Source organism: Tetrao urogallus (assembly GCF_951394365.1).
Source record: "Tetrao urogallus genome assembly, chromosome: 1".
Classification (NCBI taxonomy): domain Eukaryota; kingdom Metazoa; phylum Chordata; class Aves; order Galliformes; family Phasianidae; genus Tetrao; species Tetrao urogallus.
In genome coordinates, this window is record NC_136813.1 from 135593703 (window position 1) to 135619823 (window position 26121).

The 26121-nt window shown below is 38.9% G+C and overlaps 1 protein-coding gene across 1 annotated transcript in view; it reads right to left on the reverse strand.

The window, feature by feature from the left end:
* Positions 1–3492: 3492 nt before the first annotated feature.
* The window catches only part of PKP2 (plakophilin 2), a gene marked incomplete at both ends in the record, with an annotated part of 41421 nt that continues 18792 nt past the window's right edge, over positions 3493–26121 (reverse strand). The window contains 8 exons of the mRNA XM_079544134.1: positions 3493–3561; positions 5965–6052; positions 7009–7198; positions 9399–9552; positions 10142–10315; positions 11824–11985; positions 13674–13791; positions 21390–21567. Coding sequence (XP_079400260.1) covers positions 3493–3561; positions 5965–6052; positions 7009–7198; positions 9399–9552; positions 10142–10315; positions 11824–11985; positions 13674–13791; positions 21390–21567 — 1133 coding nt within the window. The remainder of the gene's footprint in view (positions 3562–5964; positions 6053–7008; positions 7199–9398; positions 9553–10141; positions 10316–11823; positions 11986–13673; positions 13792–21389; positions 21568–26121) is intronic.

Sequence of the window (26121 nt, forward strand, 5' to 3'; positions counted from 1 at the left end):
AACTGGTCTGGAGGAGAGGGAAATTAGTAAAAATAATAGAATGCAAATAGAGGAATGAAAGTTTAGGGTGAATAGGTTTTTTTTTTAGCAAATGTTAAGTTCCTAAACGTGAATTGTTTACAGTTGCTATCACTCAGACATGCAGCTGAAGAAAGGGTATAACCAAACTCTGACTTCTGATCCTGAGCTGATGATACCTCTGCTTGTGAATGATAAAATATATTTAGCTCAGAATTTGTGAATTAAGATAAAATGGATTTATTTGCTTATCATAAGAAAATCTGCTGAAATATCTGAAGTATGATTGCAGAGAATGGCACACCTCTGGTCTACATATAGATCTAAACTGTATGCTCATGATTATATATGAATGTCTGATTCTTCGAGTACTTGTCCTTGATGCACTGTGATGCTGAGTACAAACTTGCCTTTTCTGCAGTCTGATTTCTGGCATGACTTCCAGATGTTTTGCTTATAGCAGGCCTTAAGGTTGATATCTTGCCCATGAACTGCATCTGGGGTTGAGTCAAGGATGTCAACAGAGATCTTAATTAGCAGCAGTAAAAGTAAAAAAGAAATGAAGGACAGCTGCTGGAGTTGAAACTTCCATAGCTTTTGTGTGATTCACATGGTGTCTGCTCATTTACTTATCTTAAGAACCCTTCCAAAGAGAGCTATAGAGTGATAATGTTGGGTGTTTTGGTCCTGAATGCTAAAGACAGGAAAATTTAAGGCCAGCTTAAGCCCAAACAAGCAAACTGGAAGCCTGAGTTACAATTCCTCAGCTTTAATAAGAGCCTGGGATTCTTTTATCATGGCTCATAATGGTGCCAGTTTATCTTATCTGCATGGTCCAGAAGGGAGAGTTAGCTTTCCTAATATGTGGCATGTTCCTGCACAAAAGAAAAAAACATAAAAACGAGCAAGTAATATAATGCTATGTTCATGCACAGTGCACTACAGTATTTTACATAGACCGGTTCTACTTGGCAAGTGAGGGAGAAGGCCCTAATATTTAGAAATTATGACATCAGAAAAAAGGTAAGAGGATGCTGCATTCCAGCAATTTGTTTCACTAGTAACAATGAAGACCAACGACAGATATTTCTGTTAGTGTACACTTTATTATTTCTCTTACATTCATTGCCTTCTCTGGCATCCTGCTGAAATGTTTTTGGTTGTCTACAAGCAGGAGATCAGTTGTCATAAGGTGTGTCACTGTTCCTCATCCCTGTTCACAGCTTTCAGCTGCTGCCAGGCCTCACATCCCTCTTTGTGACTTCTGAATGCTGCTGTGATTTTAAAGAGACACTATCAACAGAAACAGTCCCGGAAGTTTGTAATTACCCTCGTTCTTAATTACCTCCCACTAAAAGTTAGTCTAAGCAGAACTTCTACAAATGCACAGCATTGTTGTTTTATTACTGTGTGACTTTCACAGAATAAAACCAGTTCTTGATTATTTCTAAAAGTCTCCTCCCTGATTTTCAGACTGCAGTTCTTCATTTCAGTGCCACTCTGTCTTCATGTTTGCTCTTTGTGTATCAGTTTTCACTACCACTACTTTTGGGGCAGTGAAAGTAGATTTATCCAGTCTTCCAGGTGTTTATTCATTCATGGTACATGCAGCATTACTTGGGTTAACAAGTTGGAAGAAAAAGTTAGACTTTAATTGCCCATTTTCTGTCATATTTGAAAAACTTATAAAAACATTGTCCCCCACATGATGTGCTGTAAGTTCCCTTCCCCTGTGTTGTTTTTGGACTTTTGGAGTATTTTGGAAATGATCTCTTAAAAGACAATAGTATTTTTAAAACCTCCTACAGGAACGCATTTGATTTGAGTTACTCAAAGCAAACGTGAAGGACCAACAGACCTGTGAAAATGACCTCTGCTGGAAAAACAGGGTTGGTTGTTTAACTTCCAGGCTGTTTTGTTCTGAATGCATGTGTGTGACTTCCTGGCAACTCTGCAAGAACTATGTGCATCTCCAAGCATAATTTAGCTCCAATATCCAGAAATATATTTGGACACAATGCAACGTCACAATCTGCTGGTTCTGAGTTTCTGGTAGGGATTAAACCTTTGAGCAGAAGTGTTGAAATGAGTGGACCTCTCCTCTGTGAGGTCTTAAAGGATTGCACATCCCTTTCTGGGTTGGAACAGCTGCAAAAGCTCCTGAGCCAGCAGTTTGTGGTGGGGGACACCACACAGATTCCATTCTTGCAGGAGGGCTTGCGAATGCATATGCCAGTTGTGGGTGCCATCAACATAGCTTAGCTCCTCTGGTTTGTAGAATAATGGCAGATCATGTCAACTCGGAATCCAAACCACACGGCTGTATGTATTTATGTATTTATTTCCAATTGGTTTATCTGGACAATCTAAATGCTAGTTTGTTGAGATGAATATTGTATAGAAAAGAGTTTTAATGCTTCCTTTTCATCTCCTAGGATCATATCATAGGAACAGTCTTCATGTGCTTAGGAATTTGTCTCCTGTTACCTATTCCCACATGTGCAGACATAATCCTTCTGTTATCACACTGCAGGTATTTGCTGTAGGGAGGATGATGATTTTAACAGGGAGAGTATGAAGCAGGATCAGATGCATTCCTTAAGCAGCAGTGTTCCTAATTTCATGTATCTTTCTCTTCAAAAATAAAGACAAGACTCCACTCCTTTTACAACATTTAATCAACAGGATTGTTTTGAAAATGTGATTTTCTTGAAATAATCACTGAATCACCAGCAATTAGCAAAGAGTGACGGATCAGCCCAGAGTGTATGACATACCGTATCTAGATAAAACCCTTTTCGGACACAGTTATCAATTCCAACAGCCAGATAAAGGAGCATGATGAGAGCCAGGCATAACCAGATCTATGTAAAATCAATTTTATTGCTGTTGCTAATGAGATCTCGAAAGAAAGAGGCTTAAGAACCAGTGAGCACATGAATACAAGTAATATAAAAATACTCATTTTAACTCCCTTAGTGCTTTTATAATGCAGGTAGTGAAACAGCTTCTTGTGCATACTCACAGGGTCTGGAGATTCTTGTTTAGCATATGTGAAAAAACAAAAGGGTGAAAAATTACTATGTCCTGAGCAGTGCAATTGATGCTTACCCTCTGTTGAAAACAACCTGTATAAAACATTCTGAAAAGTATTTGATGCCAATCAGCATTTTAAACCTCTGTGTATAAATGTCTGCTAGACTAAAGGTAGTCTTCTGAAACTCCGAGTAGTGGTAAACCTAGATGAAATGTCACCTCAAATGTCCCAAGGAATCCATTTTTGGTTATTCATATACTGATCTATGGTGACAACAATGTGGTGAAAATTAAAAACACAGGACAGCTATCACAAGTCATTCAAGTCTACAAATCAGCCTCTTTTTTTCCAAGATACTTCTCGATTCACAGGAATACCAGCCACATGAGAACAGTTACACTAATCAATATATGTCTTCTGTGATGGTATGATCTGATTCAATCTCTAAGTGAGTTATAGGCTTTTGTGGTCCGGGTATTGACAAAATCTGTCTTCTTAAAATCAGCCTTTGGAATAAAAGAAAGAATAATTCATTATCTTCAGTGTCGACACTGCAAGGGTTCACCTGCCTAAAAGATAGGTATTGAGCCATAGCAAGGGTCTAGGTAGAGTCTTCTGCAGTCAACAGAGACTGAAGAGATATCTCCCAAGAGTAACTAAGTTCAGTCTAAGATGAGCGAGGGGGTATTCTACACATTCCTTGTGAGAGGAGTGGAGGGGCAAACACTGATCTCTTCTTTCTGGTGACAGTGGCAGGAGCTGAGGGAATAGCATGGAGCTGTGTCAGGGTAAGGTCAGGTTGGGGATTAGGAAAAGGTTCTGCACCAGAGGTCAGTGGGCATGGAACAGGCTGCCAGAATTCAGGAAGCATTTGGACAACACTATCAGACATAGGGTTTGGATTTTGGGTGGTCCTTGTGGAGTCAGGAGTTATACTCAGTGATCTTTTTAAGTCTCCTCCAATCTGGAATAGCCCTATGATACTATGAATCACTGCCAGGAGTTTCTTAACTCTTTCTGCTGCCTATTCCTCTGGCTCCAGCTCTACAGACTCATAACTCTTAGATGACTAATGTCAGTTGAGATTAACCCTATACAAATGAAGAGTATAGGACAATGCCATAATGCCTCATAATTGTATCAATCTCACTTGATCAAGTAATTTCTGTTGCTTATTAGATTGACTTTTCAAAAACATCTAGACATTAGGTGGCTTGCAGCTTTCAGTGCTACACTTGGTATCTCTTTGGGTACTGATTTACAGGGAAACAGCAAGTAATCAGCATTTTTTAAAAATAAGATTGGACAGATATGTCTTTTATCTACATCCAAAATAACAAAGGCTTCAGAAAATTCCTGCCATCATGAATTACTGCATGATTCAAGCACCGTTATTCTTGAATACAGTCTTCTTGTTTGTAAGGCAACATACTGCTGAGTATGATGAAAGACTGTAAAGAGATAATAAGCTAAGTAATTTTCTTGATCAAATTTCAAACAAAAAATCTACAGTTCTTACTGTTGTGCTTTTTTTCTTATTCTTTTTTTTGAATCCAGGAGACTTCAGTTTCATTGTTCCTCTGTTAAGAAGCAAACTGGCTAACATACATATGCTAAAAGCAAGAGCTTGAAAATAGCATAGTTTTAGGTTATTGGGAATTCTAGGTGACAGATACCCTGTGCTGCAGGTAAATAAGGAATGAAAACAGTTTGAAATACAGGCTGGAGACAAGTTGAAGTCAACCCAGCTGTGCTTGGAAAAAGGAGGTACAGAGCCTCAAAAGGAAAGAAACAAGCTGTTTTGCTGGTTTTGGCTGACTCACGCTGGTCATTTTTTGTTTGATTTTGACTATGACAGTATATGTTTGCCACACCTTCCCCTGGCTGTACCTTTCTGTTTGAATGTAACTGACACGTGGGCTTACAGACGGCACAGAGAACAAGGAGAATAAGACTGGGTTTAAAATAAGAAGCTGTTCTGCCCTTCCTTTGCTTTTTCTGGCAACTTATGCCCTCTGTGTCAGACTGGTTTGGTCAGTGGTGGGTATGTATCTACTAAGCATCATTTCTCACTATCTGACTGCTCTAGCAGGAAGCAACACTATTCTTCACAAAGTTTGCTAGTGCATACAAAACCAGAAAGGGAGAGAATACAAACACTGGTAAGCAAATTGAAGAGCATTCATTGCTTGTGCAGCATTATCACAGAATCATAGAATGGTTTGGGTTGGAACAGATCTTAAAAATCATCCAACTCCCAACCCCTGCCATAGGCAAGGGATACCTACTGTTAGATCAGGTTGCCCAGGGCCCCATCCAACCTGGCCTTGAACACCTCCAGGGATGAGCGTGTTCTCTGGCAACACATTCTGGTGCCTCACCACCCTCTGAGTGAAGAACTTCTCCCTAATATCTAATCTAAATATATCCTCTTTTAATTTAAAAGTGTTATCCCTTGTACAATTACTACTCTTCCCAACAGCGTCTCTTCCAGATTCCCTGTAGGCTCTCTTTAGGTACTGGACGGCTGCAAAGCGATCTCTTCTCAAGCTGAACAGCCCCTACTCTCTCAGCACATATTCATAGGAGAGGTTCTCCAAGACTCTCATCATTCTTGTTGTTCATCTCTGGGCCTGATTCAATGGGTCCACGTCCCTTGTAAGCTGAGGGCCCCAGAACTGAATGCAATATTGCAGGTGGGGTCCCTTCAAAGCAGAGTAGAAAGGGAGAAATATCTCCCCTGACCTGCTGGCCCTGCTACACACAAGCAAGATAAGTGCCAAATTCAGTCACCCCTTGAAATCTTATCAGGAAACACTGCAGAAGTGCTAAGGGCCCCAGGGAACAAATGAGAGGGATCTACAACTGAAATGACAAATTAAATGCCTTTGCTATAAGACAGGTCTTACCTTTTTGTAAGCATTGTGGAGATCAGTATGTGACCACAAGAAGTAGAGGAGGACTGAAGCAGCCTTACTAGCTTTGCTGAACATGTTACTGAAATTTTGTAAAAAGAATGATAAAATACGGTTAAATTCCCACTTCTTAAACACAGTGTATGTAGAGACTTAAGATATTATAACCTCATAGATTTTTCTGTCTCTGTCCTTCCAAATGATGCTTTCTTGCTCTTTAGGTATTCTAGCAATCTCACGCTGTCCTGATTACTAAAGAAAATGAAACATACATTTCCACTTCATTTATTCATCAAAATTAGAGAGAAATTAAGTACTCTATAGAACTTGCAGCACATCATAGTATTCAAATTCAGTTGAGAAATTGCACCTCAGAATAATTCTGAATGATCTTCCCAGCAGTTAAAATGTCTCATTAGTTAGACAAAATTAGGCCTTCTTTACTGAAATGAATTTCTTCTTTCTTTATGTAAAAAGAGAAGAAGGCAAACAGAATTACTCCTATTCTTAAATCATTATTCTATTTTGATTAAATGTTGGTTGCATGTGATTAAATATTAAAGAATTATTAAAGAAAATTCAGGACTTATACCTATAATGAAACTCTATACATAATTTTTACACACAGCTCTATCTTTTCTACAAAATGTATTCCCGTGCTGAAGTTTAAAAGTTATCCGAGCTGTGTTACAAAGGACAGGAAATAAACGAACTGTTTTGGGGAGAGATACAATCTGATAGCCTGGCACTATGTATATTAGAATATAGATAATGTGCCTTCATCTTTGGAGATGATATTTAAAGAACTGGAACACAGCACATTCCTTTGTGGATGGAACAGATTTTACAAGAGATTTTTCTCTGTTTTCTAATATATGTAATTCTGTTCGTATTGCCATCACTTTCAATCTGTCCTGTACCTTAAGATGCAGTATTTTCCTCCCAAGTGGAAAAGGTTGCATTATCTTACTTTTTTTTCTTTTTTTTTTTCCTGAAGGAAAGGAGGGAGGAGAGGGGAAGGCTTCTCAACCATCTTACCTGTCGTTCATGCTGATGGCAATGATCTTTGGCAGGCCACCAGAATTTAGGAGAAGCCGTGCATTGTGAGAACTGCTCTGTGTCAAATTGTATAAGGTGTAGCAGACTGAAGCTGTGGTTTCACAAGCAATATCAGACCCTGGGACGTAGTCAGGAAGTATCGAGACCAAATCTGGCAAAACTTCTCTAGCTAGAAGTTGGAAGACAGAAAACTCCGTTACTTACTGTCTGTTAGTAACATTACTACATTACTACTTACCTAGGACTTCTATGAGACATTAGTCCTCCCATTACTATCTATCACAGTGCTGTGTGCTCCCCGAAAAGAGTAATGATTTCATAGCTGCATTATATTCCCCCAGTTAGGTAATTGCATCCACATGAAATTGTACAGTGTATGTTTTGCTTCTTATGCACAATACGTTAATACTCAGTGTACTGCAATGAAGTCCTTAGGTGTGTGAAAGCAGGAGGCTACCACCTCCTGAGGAAATGTGTGTGTCCGTAGGTAAACATGGATTTAGTAGTACACCACAAACTGAGAAAGGCATTGATTTTAATGTTGCATTTGACAATTGTAGGCTATAGGAGGATGCACACATTGAACCTAAGTTATTTATATTTAAGAAGAATATCATACTTGGAAGTCTCCTCCTACTCAAAGAACACTTCATTATTTTGACCACACTGTATATGACTCTACCAGCCATATATATTGTGTATGTTGTATGTATATTGTGAGGACTGGGACAATGTGGAGGACTATGCCATATGGAGTGGCCCATGTTCAGAGTTGATGGAAAAGACTACAGCAGTCAGCAACAGGCTGCAGGCAGCTGCTTCTGATGTAAGAAGCAGCACTGGGAATTAGCTGCAAGCATTTGGGGAAGGAATTATCCAGTGTGAGGCCACACTGGCCCTCTACACTCAGCATGCCTCTTGTACTGAGAATGTTTTCCTCGCTCTGACTTCTGTTCTTTCCACTAGGTTGTGACAAAGTTAGTTTGCAGTGAGATTAAATTACATACATTTAAGATAAAGACTTCTTTAAAACTGAATAAGCCACCTGCTATGATAAATATCAGACAAAGCAATTATATCCAACATGATAGTCCATTTTTTTTTCTGTTGGTAAATCAAGTAAGGAGGTTTTCAGGAAGTCTGAAAATCATTTTATTTCCAGATATGTTTTATATGAAACTTATCTCAATTTGAAATCAAACATTAATTTTGCTTGCTGAAAACAATCGCTTTTATCTAGGAAAATTATGTCCTTCCTTTCCTTTGGCCAAAATGATTGGAGAGTTTGACTTGAATCCACACATCAGTCAAAAAGAACTCCTTCTCACTGAGGAAAGGTTCATCTGAAATTCCCCCCATTTTCATTACTGTGGGTAAAGCAATAAACAACAGTGAAGTTTAAGCACCTTTCTCCAGAGCTTCATGCTATTCTGCCTTTTCCACGTTCTTTTATAGATTGTTTTTCCTTAAGAAAAAACTGACCTCTTCCTCTCGGGCTAATTCCTATGTTTCTGGAGGATACAACACTTGTAATTTTTAACATCCTATGCATTATCCTCTTGAAATGAGTCTAACAACATATTGTTATATTTTCATTAATAAGGAATGCTCTCTAAGGATTAATCAGTGACCAGAAGACTGTTCTGCAGAATTCTGGATGCTAATTCATTCCATAAATCAGCTCTATGCCTGTCGTTTCCTCTTCTCTCTTCAGCAGGAATACAGAAAAAGACAATGAATGATGTGAATTCACTTTATCCTATCAGTAGGAAGAATATTCAAATATAAATTAAGTAGAAATGAAAATGCTTGGAAAAGAAATGGCTTCTGATGTGAAAATAATTATAACATTTTATAAATAATACCCTCCAGAAATAATTGGTTGTTTTCTCTGTAGAATCTTCTAACTTCTCAAAAAAGTTATGCAGAGAAACTGTGGAAGCAGTAGCTTGCAAAGTTTTATGTCTACAAGAAGAAAGAAGAATGTCTACAAGAAGATCTTTACTAGAATGACTAGAGATGTTCTATTACATAGTTGTGGCAGCACAGAACTCTGCATTTTCTTACCTTTACCCTATTTTAAGTGGAAGAAAACCTTTGTTCAAATCTATGCATATTTTACTACTTTGAATGTAACATCACCGGAAGTATCTGATGAGGAATACACAGCGTTGAAAAACCTTGAGGTTAGAGTCATTTTTAGACAAAACCTTTATTTTCAATCCCATATAATAAATCAATCAACCTAAATTACTGTTAAAATTCACGTACCAGTTTTTTTGTAAATTTTTTTTTTTTTAAAGAAGGAAAGGTTGAAGTAAGGAAAGCTGAGAAAGAAAGCCCAGGAGACAACATTAGTCTTTGCTCACCTATGTCATTTTGTAGGGAGGTGTTGCGAGACAAGTTCCTGAGCAGCGAGACTGCTGTCTTCTTTACTGCTGGGTGGCTTACATGCAGCATAGTTCGAATACTTGGAAGGCCATTTGCCTTCCGAACAACAGTCTGGGCCACTGAAAACGGCATCTGTTATAAAGGCATTTGGCAAGAATGTGTCATTACCGTGAATATATAGCCTCAGACACAACAGCAGTAGGCTCTTTGCATTTAAGGCAGTTTAGATCTGGAGCTAGGTAGGAGTTGAAACAGAAGAGGAAGGTGATATAAAAGAAATTCAAGCCTACTATTTCCCACATGCTGTTTGGGCAGTTCCTCATTCAGAACATAATATAGGTCATCAATTTCTAAACCATGAAAGGGACGTGTAACAGTGCCAGAGAATTCCTCTCTCCATGGGACTCATTTTGTTCCACAAATCCACTTTTTTCCCCCACTCTTTTAGCATCAACTTATCCTCACTGTGCAACGAATTAGCAAATTCCAGATGTGGACACAAAGTAAAAAGAAGTGATCCTCCTATCTGCCAAGCAGGAAATATCTGCGGTGCTGGTTATGACTTTCTCCTCAAAGTTCTTTGATATCATTGATTGTGTCTGGAAGCCAGTGATTTGCCTGTAGTTATCAGCTCCATGCTGTGAGCATGTTGCAACTGCAGCCCTAAATTCTATGCATTTACATCAAGAACTATTTAAGGAAAAGAAAAAAGCTGACTTACTGGTCCAGTACCAGCTGTGAGGTTCTGAAGAGCTCCCAGGGATGCTTCCTGGGTATAGTTTCTGGTACTCTTTGCTATCAAGGAGAGATATATTCTAATCAGTGTGGAATGCCAGAGTGATTCCACACCTCTGGGATTGCTCTTTTCCTCGGGTAGCGGTGTATCCTGCTGCTTCTAAACATGTGAACAGATCAGCTGTTACAATCAGTAATGACATAATGCATCACAATCTAAACAAGCAATTTTGTAACTCTATGACAGATGATTCTGCATAGCTCACTACAGAGAATTTTCATGAGAATGAAAGTGAATATTATTTTAAGACAGACATTTATTGTTTTATTATCACTGATATTTTAATAATCAAAGGGTCTAAAATAAATTAAAAGCTGATTCAAGTTCTTTTTCTAAGATAAATATTTATTTCCTTATTTTCATTACCATTTTTGTTAGCTAGATCAAGGACTGCATTTGAAAGTAAAGAATACTTTCATTTTTACTATCACATGTTAGGATATTGGTTAAAAAGTACTGGTATATAGTATCCCAAGATCTATTATCAATCACATAAGTTGAAACATGGCAACTGGAAGGTCATGATGGAACAAGAATTTTTACCAATCGGCTCATGTGTGAGAACATTTCTTATCTTTGATGATTTGGGGAATGAATCTGAAGTAATATGATGTGGAGAAACAGGGATGTATTCTCTAGGAGAGATGATCCTGGTATTTGATAACACATAGCCAAGAGCACTCACATTCACAGCACTACAGTCTTCTTATCATAGGAATATGGATCTGTTTGATGACTGATTAAAGTATGTTTAATTTGCAATAATTACATTTTTCCTAACATTCATAGTCTAAGAACAGGTCTGATTTTATTGCATGAATTGAAATTATGCTACTGATGACTACAAGATCCATGTTCACACTCCTTCCAGTTTTAAGCTCCTCAGCAAGTATCAAGTTGTGAACAGTAAAGGCAACCTGTAAAATTCCAGTATTTAACTGTACTGACCATTCCATCTGAAAATGGGAGATAGGTGAAGGGGAAGATGCTTTCCATCTTTAGCTATTGACATTGGGGGCTGAGCTGAAGGAGAAATAGTATGCTAAAGCTTCACTCTGGATGGAACAGGAGAAAGAGTAGACTCCAGGAAAAATCATGGATGGGGGAGAAGCACAAATCCTTTTATTTCCCTTTCCCTATCCCTGGTACCTGTTTTTCTCTCTAGCAATTCCAGTTGCCAGAATATTTGGATCTGAACCACACAGCATCAAAATAAGAAGTCTGAAAGCCAGCAAGCCACAGAGGAGGCAAATCACCGTGTGCTAATTCCATTTGTGAAACTGCCACAGTATCCAGTCATCAGTAGGACACTTGCACAATTGCTGAACGTGGTGCAGACACCAGTTAGGCCCATCAGGTAATGAAGCTGAGAGGCACTATTTCTCAACTAATGAAACTGAATTGTTTTGTCATTTGTTCCATCAGACATCTAATAAGATAATGGATGTCAGAAAAGGCTATCAATAACTTTACATTTTGAGAGTGAGTGTCACATTACCAGATGCGTCACCAACAGAGAAGCAACCTAATTAGATCACAGCCTTATATTCTCCAGAAGTTGCTACAACTGATTAAGGAAATGAGATGTAACAAAGCATGTGCTTTACCTCTTTCACTTTTCTGCTCCGTGTTCCAAAACAGCCTGGTGTTCTATCATTGGTAGAAATATTTCTTCTTTGTACATAGATGCTCTGGGCATAGTTTTCAGGAAGTTCTACCTCTAGTTGGTAGGAAAGATTGTGAAGAATGCACACACAGTTTTCTGTGGCCTAAAATAACAAAAGAATAGAGAATTTGGAAGCAATGGCATGTGTTGAAGGGACATGTATAGACAAGGAACTTCATTTTTGGATCTTAAACAATTAACTGCAGAGTTTATAATGGTTTAAAGAAGAGCCAGTTTTCATGCCACAAGACTGCTTTTACACTGAGAAATTAAACATGTCCTGAGATGTTCCTAAGCACTCAGGCCAACTGGCACACAAGGCTTGCATTCAGAGCACGGTGCGTATCTGTTGGAAATGATCCTTGGACAGTATAATTCCCGAATGTACCTGGGATTTGTTTGGGCACGTGCTGTTTGGTTCAGACCAGAAGAGTGCCAAGGAATGCACAGAAGCTTAAGAGCAGTGATGAACACATACACACCTAGTCAGTGTCAGCAAAAGGAAAGCTTTGTATCTTTCCAAAGGATACAGCACATGTTTTTTGTGTGTGGTAGAATGCCATTAAAAAAAAAAAGAAGAAAATTAGATGTGCCTTTCTGGAGGTGGCTCGGGGCAGTCTGGTCTAGCGGTTGGCGACCCTGTGCATGGCTTAGTGGTTGAAACTAGGCGATCTTTGAGGTCCTTTTCAACACAGGCCATTCTATGATTCTATGATTCTACGATTCTACGATTCTGTGATATTAAGCATGACTGAGGTCAGGTTGACAATTTCCGAATGATGAGTTCAGTGGCAAATAGTTTCATTACCAGTTCTTCACTTTTTGAAAGTAAAAAAGGGGATGAATGGTTTTAGGACAAAATGCAGCAGGGAGCTCTTGACACAAGTGTTATGTGCTGGATTCTCCCTGGAGCTACTGGCTCTGAATGCAAGGAGATGGAGAAGATCAAGTAACTAATCCCAGGAAAGAGCTACAAATACACAGTAATTACCACTACACAGCACAAGTTATAGCAGGCACATCAGAAGTGCCTCACAGGCTATGGTTAACCTCGTAAGTGGCTGCTGGTCTTCTCACCTAACTTCACCCAGCTAAAAGACAAACATCTAGTCTAAGCAATGTTCATCTGCAGTCAGCACTGGGAGGAAGAGAAGGAGAAAACCTGTCTTTTGGAATTGTCCACATCCTTGCAGTTACTGGCATAGGCTGAATGCTTAATGTACAAAAAAATGTAGGAAAATTAATTCTATTCTAAGTGACGTAAACTTCTAATTACTTTGCCAGGCAGATTTAGGTTCCGCATTTCTTAAGAGACATATAGCATTTCCTATTTAGGAAAGTACTCAGATATTGATTCTTTAAAACTTGCTGGATGTTGTGTTGAGGGACATGGTTTAGTGGGAGCTATTGGTAATAGGCGAACGGTTGGACTGGATGATCTTTTAGGTCTTTTCCAACCTTGGTGATTCTATGATTCTATGATTCTAGCTAGCTAGGTCCCTTAGACAAGAAAAAAAAGTAATATCTGAACCTTTAAAAGTTTCTAGTTCTCTGTGGTGAGAGATCCTTAAGACTGTTTTCCTAAAGCCAAGGTATGTTGTTATTTTAGACAGCAGGATAAAAAACACTTTCAAAAGCTTCTTTTTGAACGTTCACATTTGGTAGCAGTTCTAAAAGCATTGGAAATAAGTATAAATTTGGCAGCTACATCACAACTCTTTCTGAACACTGGTTTTGAAACAAAAACTTGCTCTCAGTGATTTCCCATAGGAAAAGTGTCTTGAAGAATACCTTGTCATTAGGCTCGTGGTCTGCAATAGCTCCTTGAATATAATACACAAGAGAATCAATCAGACCGTCACACTCTCTCATCTTTTTCCTTCCTTCTGGGCCAGCAGAGCTCATGTTTCTGTGAGGAAGAAATACACTGGTAAGAAGAAGTTTACTTGAAGATATTTTCTAGTGCCTCTCTGACAAACTTTTCCAGATAAACCTTAAAATAGCGAAGTTAAGGATGACTACTTCTTTTCTGTAGGGCTGTACAATAATATGAGACTGTTAAATAAAACTTCAATTTTAGTGCATTCCCAGACAATAATAAATAACAAATTAAAACAAGCTGTTGTGTTTAGATGGATAAGGCATGCCTCCATTCCAGTCCTCATCTCGATGTAATCTCTAAACAAACAAACTGAACTTTTTCTTCCCCCAAATATTCCACTTTAAGCTGTGTTTTTAATATCTGTGACATTGGCTATGTCAAACTACCAGACGAAAAGTACTTGTGAAAACTTCCTTTCAAAAAGAGTCTTCTTTTAACATTTACCTAAACCAAGTCAATCTTGATCACCCACCAACAGACATAAGTTCTAAGAGTTTTAGCAACATCTACACACAAGCTATAACATTTCTGGAAAACAGGAAACAGCTGTTTCTTTATTGCCTACGTTCATTTTTGTGCTTGTAAACTAACCGCAGAGTAAACCCAACTTTCTCAACTTGAAGATGATTGATTTCAGCCACGGGACCAAATTCGCCAGACACCCCATGTGCTGCTAGAAGGAAGGGAAAGAAAGCTGAGCCTGCAGATTGAGCTCAAGGCGAGCAGACAAGTAATGCATCGCAAGGTGTCCAGTGACTGTAGTCACTGCCAGCTGAGCAGTGTGCGAATACTGAATCTTCTACTGCCAGTGGGGAGCTCTTAGAGTCACAGAATGGTTTGGGCTGTAAGGGATCAGCTGCCCAAGGCCACATTCAGACTGGCCTTGAACACCTCCACGGATGGGGCAGCCTGTGGCAGGGCCTCATCACCCTCTGAGTAAGGAATTTCTTCCTAACATCTAACCCCTCTTTTAGTTTAAAACCACTCCCCCTTGTCCTATCACTGTCAGTCCACATATGAAGTCATTCTCCCATCTTGTTTATAAGCTCCCTTTAACGTACTGGAAGATCGCAATGAGATCTCCCCAGAAGTTTCCCCAGGCTGAACGAATTCCCCTCTTCATAGGAAAGGCGCTTCTCTTTTCTGCTTTCCTTCATTTCTCTGAGGGTCCACATAGTGGCTGAGCACCCTTCCTCAGTTTGCTCTTTTGCCATTCTGTCTCACATTCTCATGAGGACAGTAGACCTGTTACTACTGATATTTGTTTTCTGTTACCTGCAGAAAAAAACATGTAGAAAGGATGGGAAAGAGCATGTCTTCTGAAGAGTTCTATCCAATCTTTCTAATTCTCTGTCAAATGTTTTCTCATGCACATGTGGAGATGCTTGGGTTCTACTAGCAGTGAATAGTTTCCCCACCCAGCTAAAAACACAGTCTCAGTGCAGTGCCTCTGCTACCCATGTGCCTCCTGTTGCTCCTGCAGTGTTCAGCAGAGGAGATGTGAAGGGACAAAGAAGAAACATACTGCACTCTGCTGCTTCCGAGAGCATTCTTCTGGCTGCTGGCACCTAGGAAGACAAAGCTGAAGCCACTACAAACTGCTCAGTCCAAGAGAGGGAAATGCCAGATGCTCTCTGCTGATGCTTTCTGCTATTCTACAATGGCTCAGGCACTGCTGCATATGCTGTCTGCCTCCTCCAGACTCAAAAGAAGACACTAAATGTTCTGCTTTCTGCTCACATTTCTGTGCTTTGTGGTAACCTGAGTGCAACTTGAAAATGAATTATGAAAGCCATTTGAAAACCCTTGAAAAGCTAAGGACACGCTTCCTGCTTGAAGTTTGGCTCAAAATAAGCTACTGATTATCAGGGAAGTAACAACACTTCATTTTGAGGTATAATTATTTTTATAACTGAATGGCCTCTGAATTATGGAATGCTGGAGTTATAAATCTCGACCTCATTATTCTGGCCTCCTGCTGCTCCATTGGCCGAAAGGCTGACTACAGTATCACATTCCTGCTTTGTTTGAAATAACATTAAATCCAGCTCAGTGTTAGTATCTACCACAAAGAAGGTCATGTTCTTTAAATAATTTCAGGGAGTTTACTTTACCCTCTTATTTACCCACTGGAAAACACAACAGTTTAAAATGTTATTAGTGACAGAGCCTGAAAGGCACAGCTTTAAACTTTCCCGTGGCTTATGATAATAAAATACACGTGATATTTTCTACATAGTGCCAATGCAGTTTTATCCCCTCCTCCTGGGAAGCACATATTTAGTTTAAATATTAACGCACTGTAATTACAGCTTTACTTTAGGTCACACTGTTAATAAGGTTCCCTATTTATGAGTTCATTCATGCTCTTGTGGAATTATATATCACAGAATTAATATTCAGATTCCTCAATATGGCAACACTTTGGAATTCAACCTACATAAGTCACATTTGAGTCACGTCGTCCTTTCAACAGTTTATGGCTATGCTGACAGACATGTACATGCTACAGCTCTTCTAGTGCATAGCACAAATAGTTTCTGAGGTGCACAGACTAAAAATACCATTAAAAGATAAGTGTGGAATTTCCCCCACTGAAGACCTTCAGCTGATATGGCACTTCATCTTGTCACAGCACAAAAATCACTGAACTTTAGACAACTATCATCATTCTGAATGGTTGTGCAAGGAAAAACCATCACTCGTACTTGCCATCTAGCATGACTATGGGTTGGCAAACAGCTTTATAGCTCAGGAAGCAGAACATGAAGTTGAGGCACTGCCCTGTTCTGCAAAGGAAATGAATCACTGAACTGCTTTCCTTGAGTTGCTGGCACTCAACTGTTTATCCAGACAGAGACACCACTATGCGTGTCTGCATGGCCGTGCTGTGCTCCACTACCCTCTTTCCCCTTATTACCACAATGTGAACTGGGAAGAGCTCCTACTTTCCAGATTGTCCAATTACAGTTGCAACCACTTTGAATGGGGTCAGATTTTATTTTCAGGATTGGGTAGCATCATACAGGAGTAAATTCATATTAAAAAAAAAATCATTTTGAAACAATGGCAACATTTTTCTTAGAAAAGTTCAAAATTGTCTTAATCTTGCTTTCCCAAGATTTGAGGCTCCTGACAAATGTAGCACCTTCCTCTGAGCTCAGGAGTTTAACTCTCTCCCTGTGGAGCTCCTGGAGGCCTTGAAATATCCATCACTTGAGCGAATGGGCAATTGCCATTTCGGTCTGGGCTGGCTGAGAACTGCAGCTCTTGGCAATCTCATGCTGAGATCCCAGGGCTACCTAGAAATCTCAAAGTTTGCTATGCAAGTTTGTTTTCCCTGAGCTTCGTCAGAGTATACTGAAACAAATACATCTGTGGAAAAAAAGAATTGGAGTCAAGATCAGACATATTGTTGTAGAAAACCTCTTGTGCTACATAATTCCTAACACCTCTGCCTCGCATCAGTACTGAATAGTTAGGAACGTGCAACATGAGAGAGAGAGCTGCTGCTTGTAGGAATGCTCTCCTTTGAGTGACTGAGAACTTAAGTTTTGATACAATTTAGCCATTAAGCATCTCTGACTTTTGGCAGGCTTAAATATGCCAATCCTGGTGACATGCCCGAACTATACTGCATACTAAAGTGGATGCATGTAACTATCTGCAGGCCTCATTCATCTCACACCATGCACGGTGTAACCGTGACTGACACAGCCATCTTCCCATGTTTCAGTGTCTTTTATGGAGGATCAGCTAGTACCCTACTGGGAAATATTTTATGATCCAGGTGAGGTAAGTATCAAGAATTTTAACATAGTAAAATCAAACATGATTTTCACAGAAACAGAATGATAGCACGTTCAATTATGTTGCAAATTGAACCAAATGAAAGGGATCTTCCCTTTAAGCCAGCACTGAGTCACACACTGGCAGACATCAGAAGAGGCTTTTGCATTGCTGTGAGTGATCCACACTACTGATAAGAAGGTGGCTTTTGCTCCTGGGACTCATTCTGCCAAACTGGTAATTTGAATTTAACTCAATTATGTGACAACAATTTCCTGAACTGCTTCATGATGTTCCTGAATTACTTCAGGAAATTGTATTCCCTTCATGCCTTACACAATTTAAAATTGCAACAAGGAAGGAAAGGAATCTATAGATTTACACAGTAACGCTAGGCACCAGGCTGCAAGCTGCTTTCTGGAAATAACAAAATTCCTTCCAGGACCTGGGGGAGCAGACAGACTAATGAATAGACACAAGATAAGAATGGATGGAAATAAACCTAAAGGAGTGGCAATGCTGTGCAAAAGGCTTTGCTTCAAAGGCTTGTTATCATTAGTCCTTTGTTTTATAACTTCAGTTAGAACCTTCCATTACTAGCTTGAGCTGCCATTACAATTTCAACCAATAGTAAGAGCCTTGGCCTTAGTTATCTCTGATTAAATAAAACGAGATGGTTATGCAGCCTCCTCGTCTAAAGTACAGTGATAGCACTTCCTCAGTCTACAGCTTTCCAGTCTCTGTGAGTCACTGTCAAAGGTAAAATAGAGCTTGGACAGACCACAGAACAACAGTGATGAAAAATGAAGTGTTGTATCTATTTTACTTCCTGAGGAACCATGAGCAATGGTTAGCTGACTTTTCTGAAAATGGCTGTCTGAGAAGTTTTGAAGAATTAGGGTACACAGGGCCACAGAAAAGTCCAGTTACAGAGCAGTTTTAAAGGAGGACTCCAATGAAACTCAGCAATTGTAATCATTAGCTCCAACTTTGAAGAACTTTGAAGAAGTGCAACCTGTAAACCTGTAAAGTTCAATCCTTTAAGACAACACCCAGGATAATGTTCCCATCAGCTTCAGCAGATCATGTTCTGTCCCTGAATAACGAAAATATCTTGCACTGCAAAACTTCTGGAACAGGTATTTCAAGGAAAAAACATGACAAGATCACTATCAGTATTCAAAGTATAATAGAAAGCCTTCTACTAAGCCTCCCTTTTAATTCACAGGAAAAGCCATCCCAAACATTTGTATAATAATATTCAAAACCATATATCCCGCACGCTCTTGGCATCTTGCACTTTCAGACTTGGAGGAAGCATATGGAAGAGGAGGCTAAATATCTCCACTTAGCCAATCCATTCCTATTGAAACAGGAGACAGTACTGTTATGCAAAAAAACAGCAAGAGTTGTCTTGTCAACGAAAAGTTTTACTTAATTGGCTTTTGTCAGACATCCAGAGAAGTCTTTCGATTTGCTTTACTCCACCTGCTCAGGGCACAGTGATTTTTATCATATTTCAGGACTGAATAAAACCATCATTTATTCTAACTGTCAGTGCTAAATTTTGTGTTGTACGCAGCTTCATTTTGAATCTCTAAAGTTTTGTGACCTACAGTTTCTGTGAAACTGTCAGAAGCAAAGCTTTAGGACAAAAAGCAGATCTAGAAAATGGGATTAACAAATCCGTCCAGCTCCTTATCAGCAAATGAATGTACAGATCCATGCAGCTGAAGTTTGGGATTCCGCAGTATGTCTTGCAGTTACTGGTTAGTAGAATGAGGAGTGTTCTGGTTGTTCACTCATTCCGATTCCAGCATCTGCAATATTATCTGCTAGATGTAGATTCCCTTTCTGTCCTGAAATGCTATTAAAGAGAGCTTTAATTTACAAGTTGGTAAGTATGTGGCACCCTGTCAGATGACAGTGATAGAGTTGGACTGTGGCTGACTGTCAGGCAACTTTTTGAAAAGAAATTCTGGCATTCTTCTCTACCTAAGCACTATACTATGCATGATGTACGTACTCCAAAGTTCTATTTTTACTCTGCAATAGAAGCTGCAGGCTATAAACTTTATCAACGTGCACAACAAATGTTAGCATTACAAAAGGGAAGACTAATTACAGATTTATACTCTGGCACATTAATCTACTCTTTAAGCACCTTTATTATAATCATAATTCCCTCTGTGCACAGTTGTTTTTTTGTTTGTTTTTTTTAATATGCTGTTCTTATAGATTTTGTGCAAATATATTATTTTGAAATAGTATGTAAGTAAAGAATACTTCTGGTGGTATTCTGTGAATAAAGAGAAGCAAATTATTCCATACAAAAATCCTAGATTTCTGGTCTGCGCAAATATAAGCCTCATTAAAATCCATTCGCTGCAAGAAAGTATGCTGACAATCCTACAGATCAACTTTACCTGTGAATTTTCAAGGTTTTATTCTCCTCTCAGTTACAATTCACAGTGTTTGATCATTTAAAAATGACAAGGACTGGAACATGGACACAATACTTTTTTAAATAGCCAATGTATCTTTGGGCAAAGGTCAGTTTGAGAGACTTTCATTAAGGCTATAGAACCATTTGCAGCTTTAGAACAGCCCTACTCACTTTCTTTACAGAGTTAGGTATATTCAGAATCTACTTTTCTTTGATTTAAAATAACCCAGCTACTGTTACTCATTATTTGTCATATACCAAGTGGTGTCAAATTGCTACAACAACCTCAGAAAGAGTAATACCACATAAAAAGTAAGAATAATTCTGTGACCCTATATGCTGGTTTGTTCAGAAGAGACGGCTCTGGAGTCCAAAGCAGGAGCAGGTATAAAGTGGCATATCCAACCAGACTAGTTTATGTACAAAACAGCTCGAGCAAATTCATATGAAAAAAATATGATCTACTTCATTTCACAGACAACACCACTAGCCAGAGTGATTTTATTATGGGTAGTTAATGTTTCTCTGTATTTGTTTTTGAGCTATTAAAGAAAGATAAAAGTTAATTATTATTTAAACCTGAAGTTATTTGGTAGTTGGTGGGCAGACAGAACCTTACTGATGTGTATTTTCTATCGCTAACAATTCTTTTGTTCTCTGAAATCACTCATGAGTCAGACACAGGACTATTTACCCTGTACAAATTCATACCTTACCAACACAACTACTCTGTTGCAGGACACGTTAGCAAAACAGTTATGTACAAGGCAAAACCAGGCAGCTTCCCAAGCATCTAAATTTTGAACTTAATTCCTCATACTTTACGAAAAGCCCTTGTCCTTAGTCCTTGTCACTTGTACCATTACTCGTTACTTTTTTCAAACTTTGTTCTTTCATGTAAACAAAAGACATATTTCTGATACAATAATTGCTTTTATTTAAAGTGCAATGACTTTGAACTCACAACAGATACAAAGGGCCACACTTTAATAGGTTGTTATTTTTAAAGGTGTATCCCGTTTTAAAGACATGACTTTTATACTTCTGTCATTTAGGGGTGGGTCTACCTTAGTAGTCTTTTGTACTATGCTTCTCTGTTCTAATCACTACCATGTTCATGAGGCTGACTGCAGTAGTAGATGCACAAATGTAATTCTATTCGTCAACCCCATGGCTGCAGCCTGGCCTTGATAGATCTGAATTTGTGCAAAAAGTTGGATGTGGATAATTTTGATTCAAAAATGACTTTTTTCCTAATTTAGTTATTTACCAACCTGTATGCAAACTCTTCTCTTGGTACCATCTCAGTTCAGAGTAAGCAAGAAAACGCATGTGTGCAGGCCTGTTTTAACATCACTTTATTTTAGGTACTTTTGAACTGAGTGCTCACCTCAGGCATCCTGTGGCATTGTAGAAGATATCAGGGTCAGGTAAAACACTTGACTTGGGGTAATCTCGATCTGGCCAGCCAGAGCAAGGGATGAGAACAGCTTCTGTCAGGATATGTAGGGCTTCTTTAACCAACAGGTGCTTCAGCTGGTCATTGGAAGACAAATTCCACAACAAACCTGCAATATTCAAAATAAAATCAGAGTGGCAAAGGATTCCCCCATAGTTTGAAAGACCTAATCTCAAAGTTCTTGAAGTTAATCAGTAAAAGAGCTTGTCTGGATCTTGACATCCTCAAGAGGAGCAGAAGGACTTGATCAGAGTTCACCTGCCACCAAGACACAACACTGCACAACACCCTCCCAGATGTGATTGCACACTGCTCAGTCTTCAGAGTCTCCAGTGAGAATGTGGAAGCATTTTTCTTTCCTCCCATGAGATAAGTATAATGGCATTCAGTCATATGTGGACTAAATTAATGTGCTCTTCCTTTAGCCTGAGCTGCTGCAATTAGCCATAGTAAGTACGTCTAAGAAGCTCTACAGCGTCAAAAAAAGAATCTGAACTACATTGTGGAGTCTAAAGTGCTTAAATTTAGCATTGCTGAAGTGTGAAATGGGTGCCTATAGATTCATGTCTTCTCTCTGGAGATATGGAAAAAACAGGGAAAAATTAATGAATGTACAAGGAATTTGATTTCCTGTGTCCTTCCATTGAGCAGGTAAGTGACAGAGCTTTTGGACATACGGTCACATACTTTCATGACTAGAAAGTGCAGCATAAGCTTTACTTCACACTGAAAAGATAAATAAATAAAAAAGATAAAGCTCTGAAGGTTCACTATTGCATCACTTATTAATTTTGACCATGTCCCGCAGCTGTATGAGGTTCACAAAGAGAGCAGTTCCTAACATAAAGCTCCCCTCACGGAGGATGCAGATAGCTGTCTGACACAGGAAAACATGTAGGTACATTCACAGCAATGTACTGCAACTCTGGGAGTGAACTTTTCCTGAGTGACAGGACTTGGATCCAAGAGAAAGTGGCACTGAAAAAGGATGTACTCATGTCTGTATTAGAGGCAGAGCTCTGTATAGTCTAATGTCTGACTGAAAAGAACAGCTTTCCACTGCTCTGCACATCACTGCCAATTTGCAGACATCTCAATCACCAAAGTAACACAAATGAAACTTATAAGAACCTCCAATGCCTATGATCATTTACATATAGGAATATACATATAAATTTACATATAGGAATTCATCCCTATTAGATGCCTGGCAGACTGGCTGCACTTTCAAGTACCATCAAAATGTTGGATAATAAACTTAAAAGGGGAGTAAATGTGAGGTACAAACAGTGAGTTTATATGCCTTTGGGAATCTACTGGAAGATGGGAAATGCCCATTACCACGTTTCTCGAATGCTTGATAGCAAAATTCCTCATAGAAGGGAAAAATTAAGCTTGATCACTGGTTGGCTGTTACTGTCCATATATTTGTCGCTAAAACAAACAACTAAATAACAATGCGCACTTTGTTTACTTACAATGTACAAACACTGAAACAAATAACCAATATTGTAAAATTGATTAGCTCTGCTTCTGTTCTATTCCAACAGATGAAAAATCTTTTTAAAGTAGTTTTCCCCTAGACATGTATTTCTGCTTTTCGCTTACAAAGGCATTCATTGTTTCCCCCACTTGCTGCTCTAAGTTTCACATACCTCCTCCTCCAAACACTGGCAGGGTATTAGTGAACGTTCCTTTCATCAGCTCACAACAAAAAATGTTTCTTTTGTCTCTCCTTACACTTTGAATTTAATTACAGCTATTGTGAGCAATAGTAAAATCAAAACAAAACCCAGCCAGAAGCAGCCATTCCTTCTTCTGGGATCAGCTCTCTAACCTCTGAATTAGGGGATAAAAAGAAGAATGTACTTTCCTGAGGGATAAGTGAGGCTTACAGGAAATCAGACATGCAGTCCAAAGGGCATTGGTGAGGGAAGCACGTTAAGACAGAACAGCACAAATGTGTAGGCACAAGGACAGAATATCATATTAGAAGAAACAAGTGCATTCTGAATTATAGTTGGATACCTAGAATAGAGGTCAGAATTGTCAGAACAGAATCTGAATACTGCTTACATTGTAAATTTTCTGACAAATCCTGCCTTTGCCCGCAGGCACTGTCTCACTGAGGTCAGGAGGATTCTCTCAGTGGCATTCTGGTTTTGAACAAATTTGTTCACTTCTAAAAATATCTTTAAAAGTGGGCTCTTTTCTTGCAGCCATATGCTGTAATGTATTTATAGTGGCATATTTTTCCTTTGGATGGTTATTTGGGAAAATGGGTGGGGTACACTTTGAAATTCATTTTTCTTTTTATGACAGATCTGTTTGTGCAGTAATCTTCCCTGCAGAAAGAATTTTCTTTCAATTCTTAGACTTGCACTGCGTGATAACAAGATCAAGAGGTTAGGTACTCCCTAGAGGCTCATCTGGCTTACCTTCAAAAGTTGATCTTTTTTTGTTCATGCCTCAACCATTTTCCTTTCTGATCCTCAGTGTGCTCACTAAATTCTAAAAAGTGGCATTCCTCTCTTGGCTCCTGCTCTGTCTCAAAGTGACATCTCTCATTGCTCAGGAGTAACCTCATTCCTTTTGTAAAAGATATGCAAGAAGTTTGTACATCAAACAAAGGACAAAGCCTGTAGCTCCTTTACTTTAGTTGCATCAATGACTTTAAGAAACTAGCAGACCCAGTCAACTCAATCTTGTGGAAGATTTGTTCTCCCTAAGAATAAAGTACAGAATTTGCATGGAGAAACATGCAAATTTCTTTTCTGCACATAGGCATTAGGTAAACTAGTCCATGGCAGTGTTCAGACTGTCAGAAGCACAGCACTTGGATGGTTATACTAGTTTGGTGCTTTTTGTGCATTCTCCTGGGATGCACAGACTATGGCAAGACACAGCACTCGCTATCATCAGCATTTACCTCCATGTATTTTCATTCAAAAGGCTTTCAGTCTTTTCACAGCACAAAACAAGGCATGCTACATGATTGTGCTCAGGCTGTTTACTTCAGCCTAAGAGTTTGCTTGCACCAGCATTTCTGATGTTCACATGGGAGCATACACAGTGAAGCTGCAGGTTCATACATATGATGGAGTCAACACAAAGGAGTCAGATTTTTGATCTTGAGATCTTCTCTTTATAGTGAAAAAGGGAGCAAGAGGAAAAGCCAGGCCAGAAGAAAACACAGGTCTTTAAAATATTCTTTGAGGTATACTGAATATGATACAGCTTACTATTGGGCAGAGGTACACTGGTATCAACTCTGCTGCTACTAATTAGCCACTGACCTTAAAGATAAGCTTCTAAGGCTGAAGTATAAGATCATATTGCTTATTTTTTAAAGGCCAGGCTTCCTACACAGTAGTGGAAACAAAAAGCTTTCATCTTCTGAGCTTAGACATCTTTATTAATACTTTTTATTAATGAGTATCGCATGCTTTCTATCCTTGGAAAGGAATCTCTCACGAGACTTTAGCATGTTATTATCACATACCAAGATCATTTTACTGATCCAACTGGGGAAGACATTCAGCTAGTTATCATGCCATATTTTTGGAAGTCTTTAATTTATAGGCAACTAATAGGTATGATGTGGAAAGACAGGTAGTGAATCTCTAAGACGCTACATCAGTATTTTCCTGGAAGCATATTGTTATAATACTGTTGTGCAATTGCATGCATAGCTATGATATTCTTCTAGTCTCAAGAGAAGACAAAGGCAATAAAAAGGCAACAAAATTTGCAGGTGAGTTACCAACTATCCAAGGAAACTGCTGTTCAGTGGGGTTTACCCACTCAGAGGTTTGCACTGGCTTGGAAAAGCCTTCTGACAGCCCTTAGAGGATTGTAATTCCAGTGTTTCTTAAATATCACTGTATATGCCAAGAGCATCTGGAAGTATATGCACTTCAGTAAGCACATGATTAACAATGATTGCCTACATGCTGTCTGCAGCCTGCTCTTTGTCTGTCTTCAAGAGGTGGGAAAGAAATGTGGCTGGAAGCAACATTGAGAAAATCATCAGAGAAAATCATTCAACAAGGCTGCCCTCCAATCTGTGGTCTCCTTGCAGCTTCCTAGGAAGCCTGAAGAATTTCTCAAGTAATGACAGAAAATCTGCTGTAGTGCCATTTTCACCAAGAGATCCAGTGTACTTCTTCCTGACTGCACATTTGGTCTTGAACATAGTAGAGTTTTTCTCCTGTCTTTTATTTTTAAAGCCATGCTTTGCATCTCATAGGCATGAAATTACATCAGAATATTTTGGCTTATGGTAGCCAAAACAGCCTGCTCAATACTATTTAAATATTTTGTTGGTGTCTTGAGTACTTCATACATAAAGGTCGTGCTCAATGACAGCAGTAATTGCAGAAAAAAAGGTACCTCTCCATCCATTTCCATGGATGAAGGGAAAGACAGTAACATTCAAAGTGCCTATATCCATACAAGTCCTCCTGCAAGAACAGTCAGAGGTCCTATAAGAAATGATGAAATGGCAAGCAAGAAATAAGCAAAGCTTCCTGTTCACTGTGTTGTCTTTATCACTGCTCCCCTCTCTGGTGTGTAAATGCACAAAGAGACAATGCACTATGCAATAAAGTACTTAATGACCCAATTCTATATGTGATGAATGTGAAAAACTCTAAGACATTTG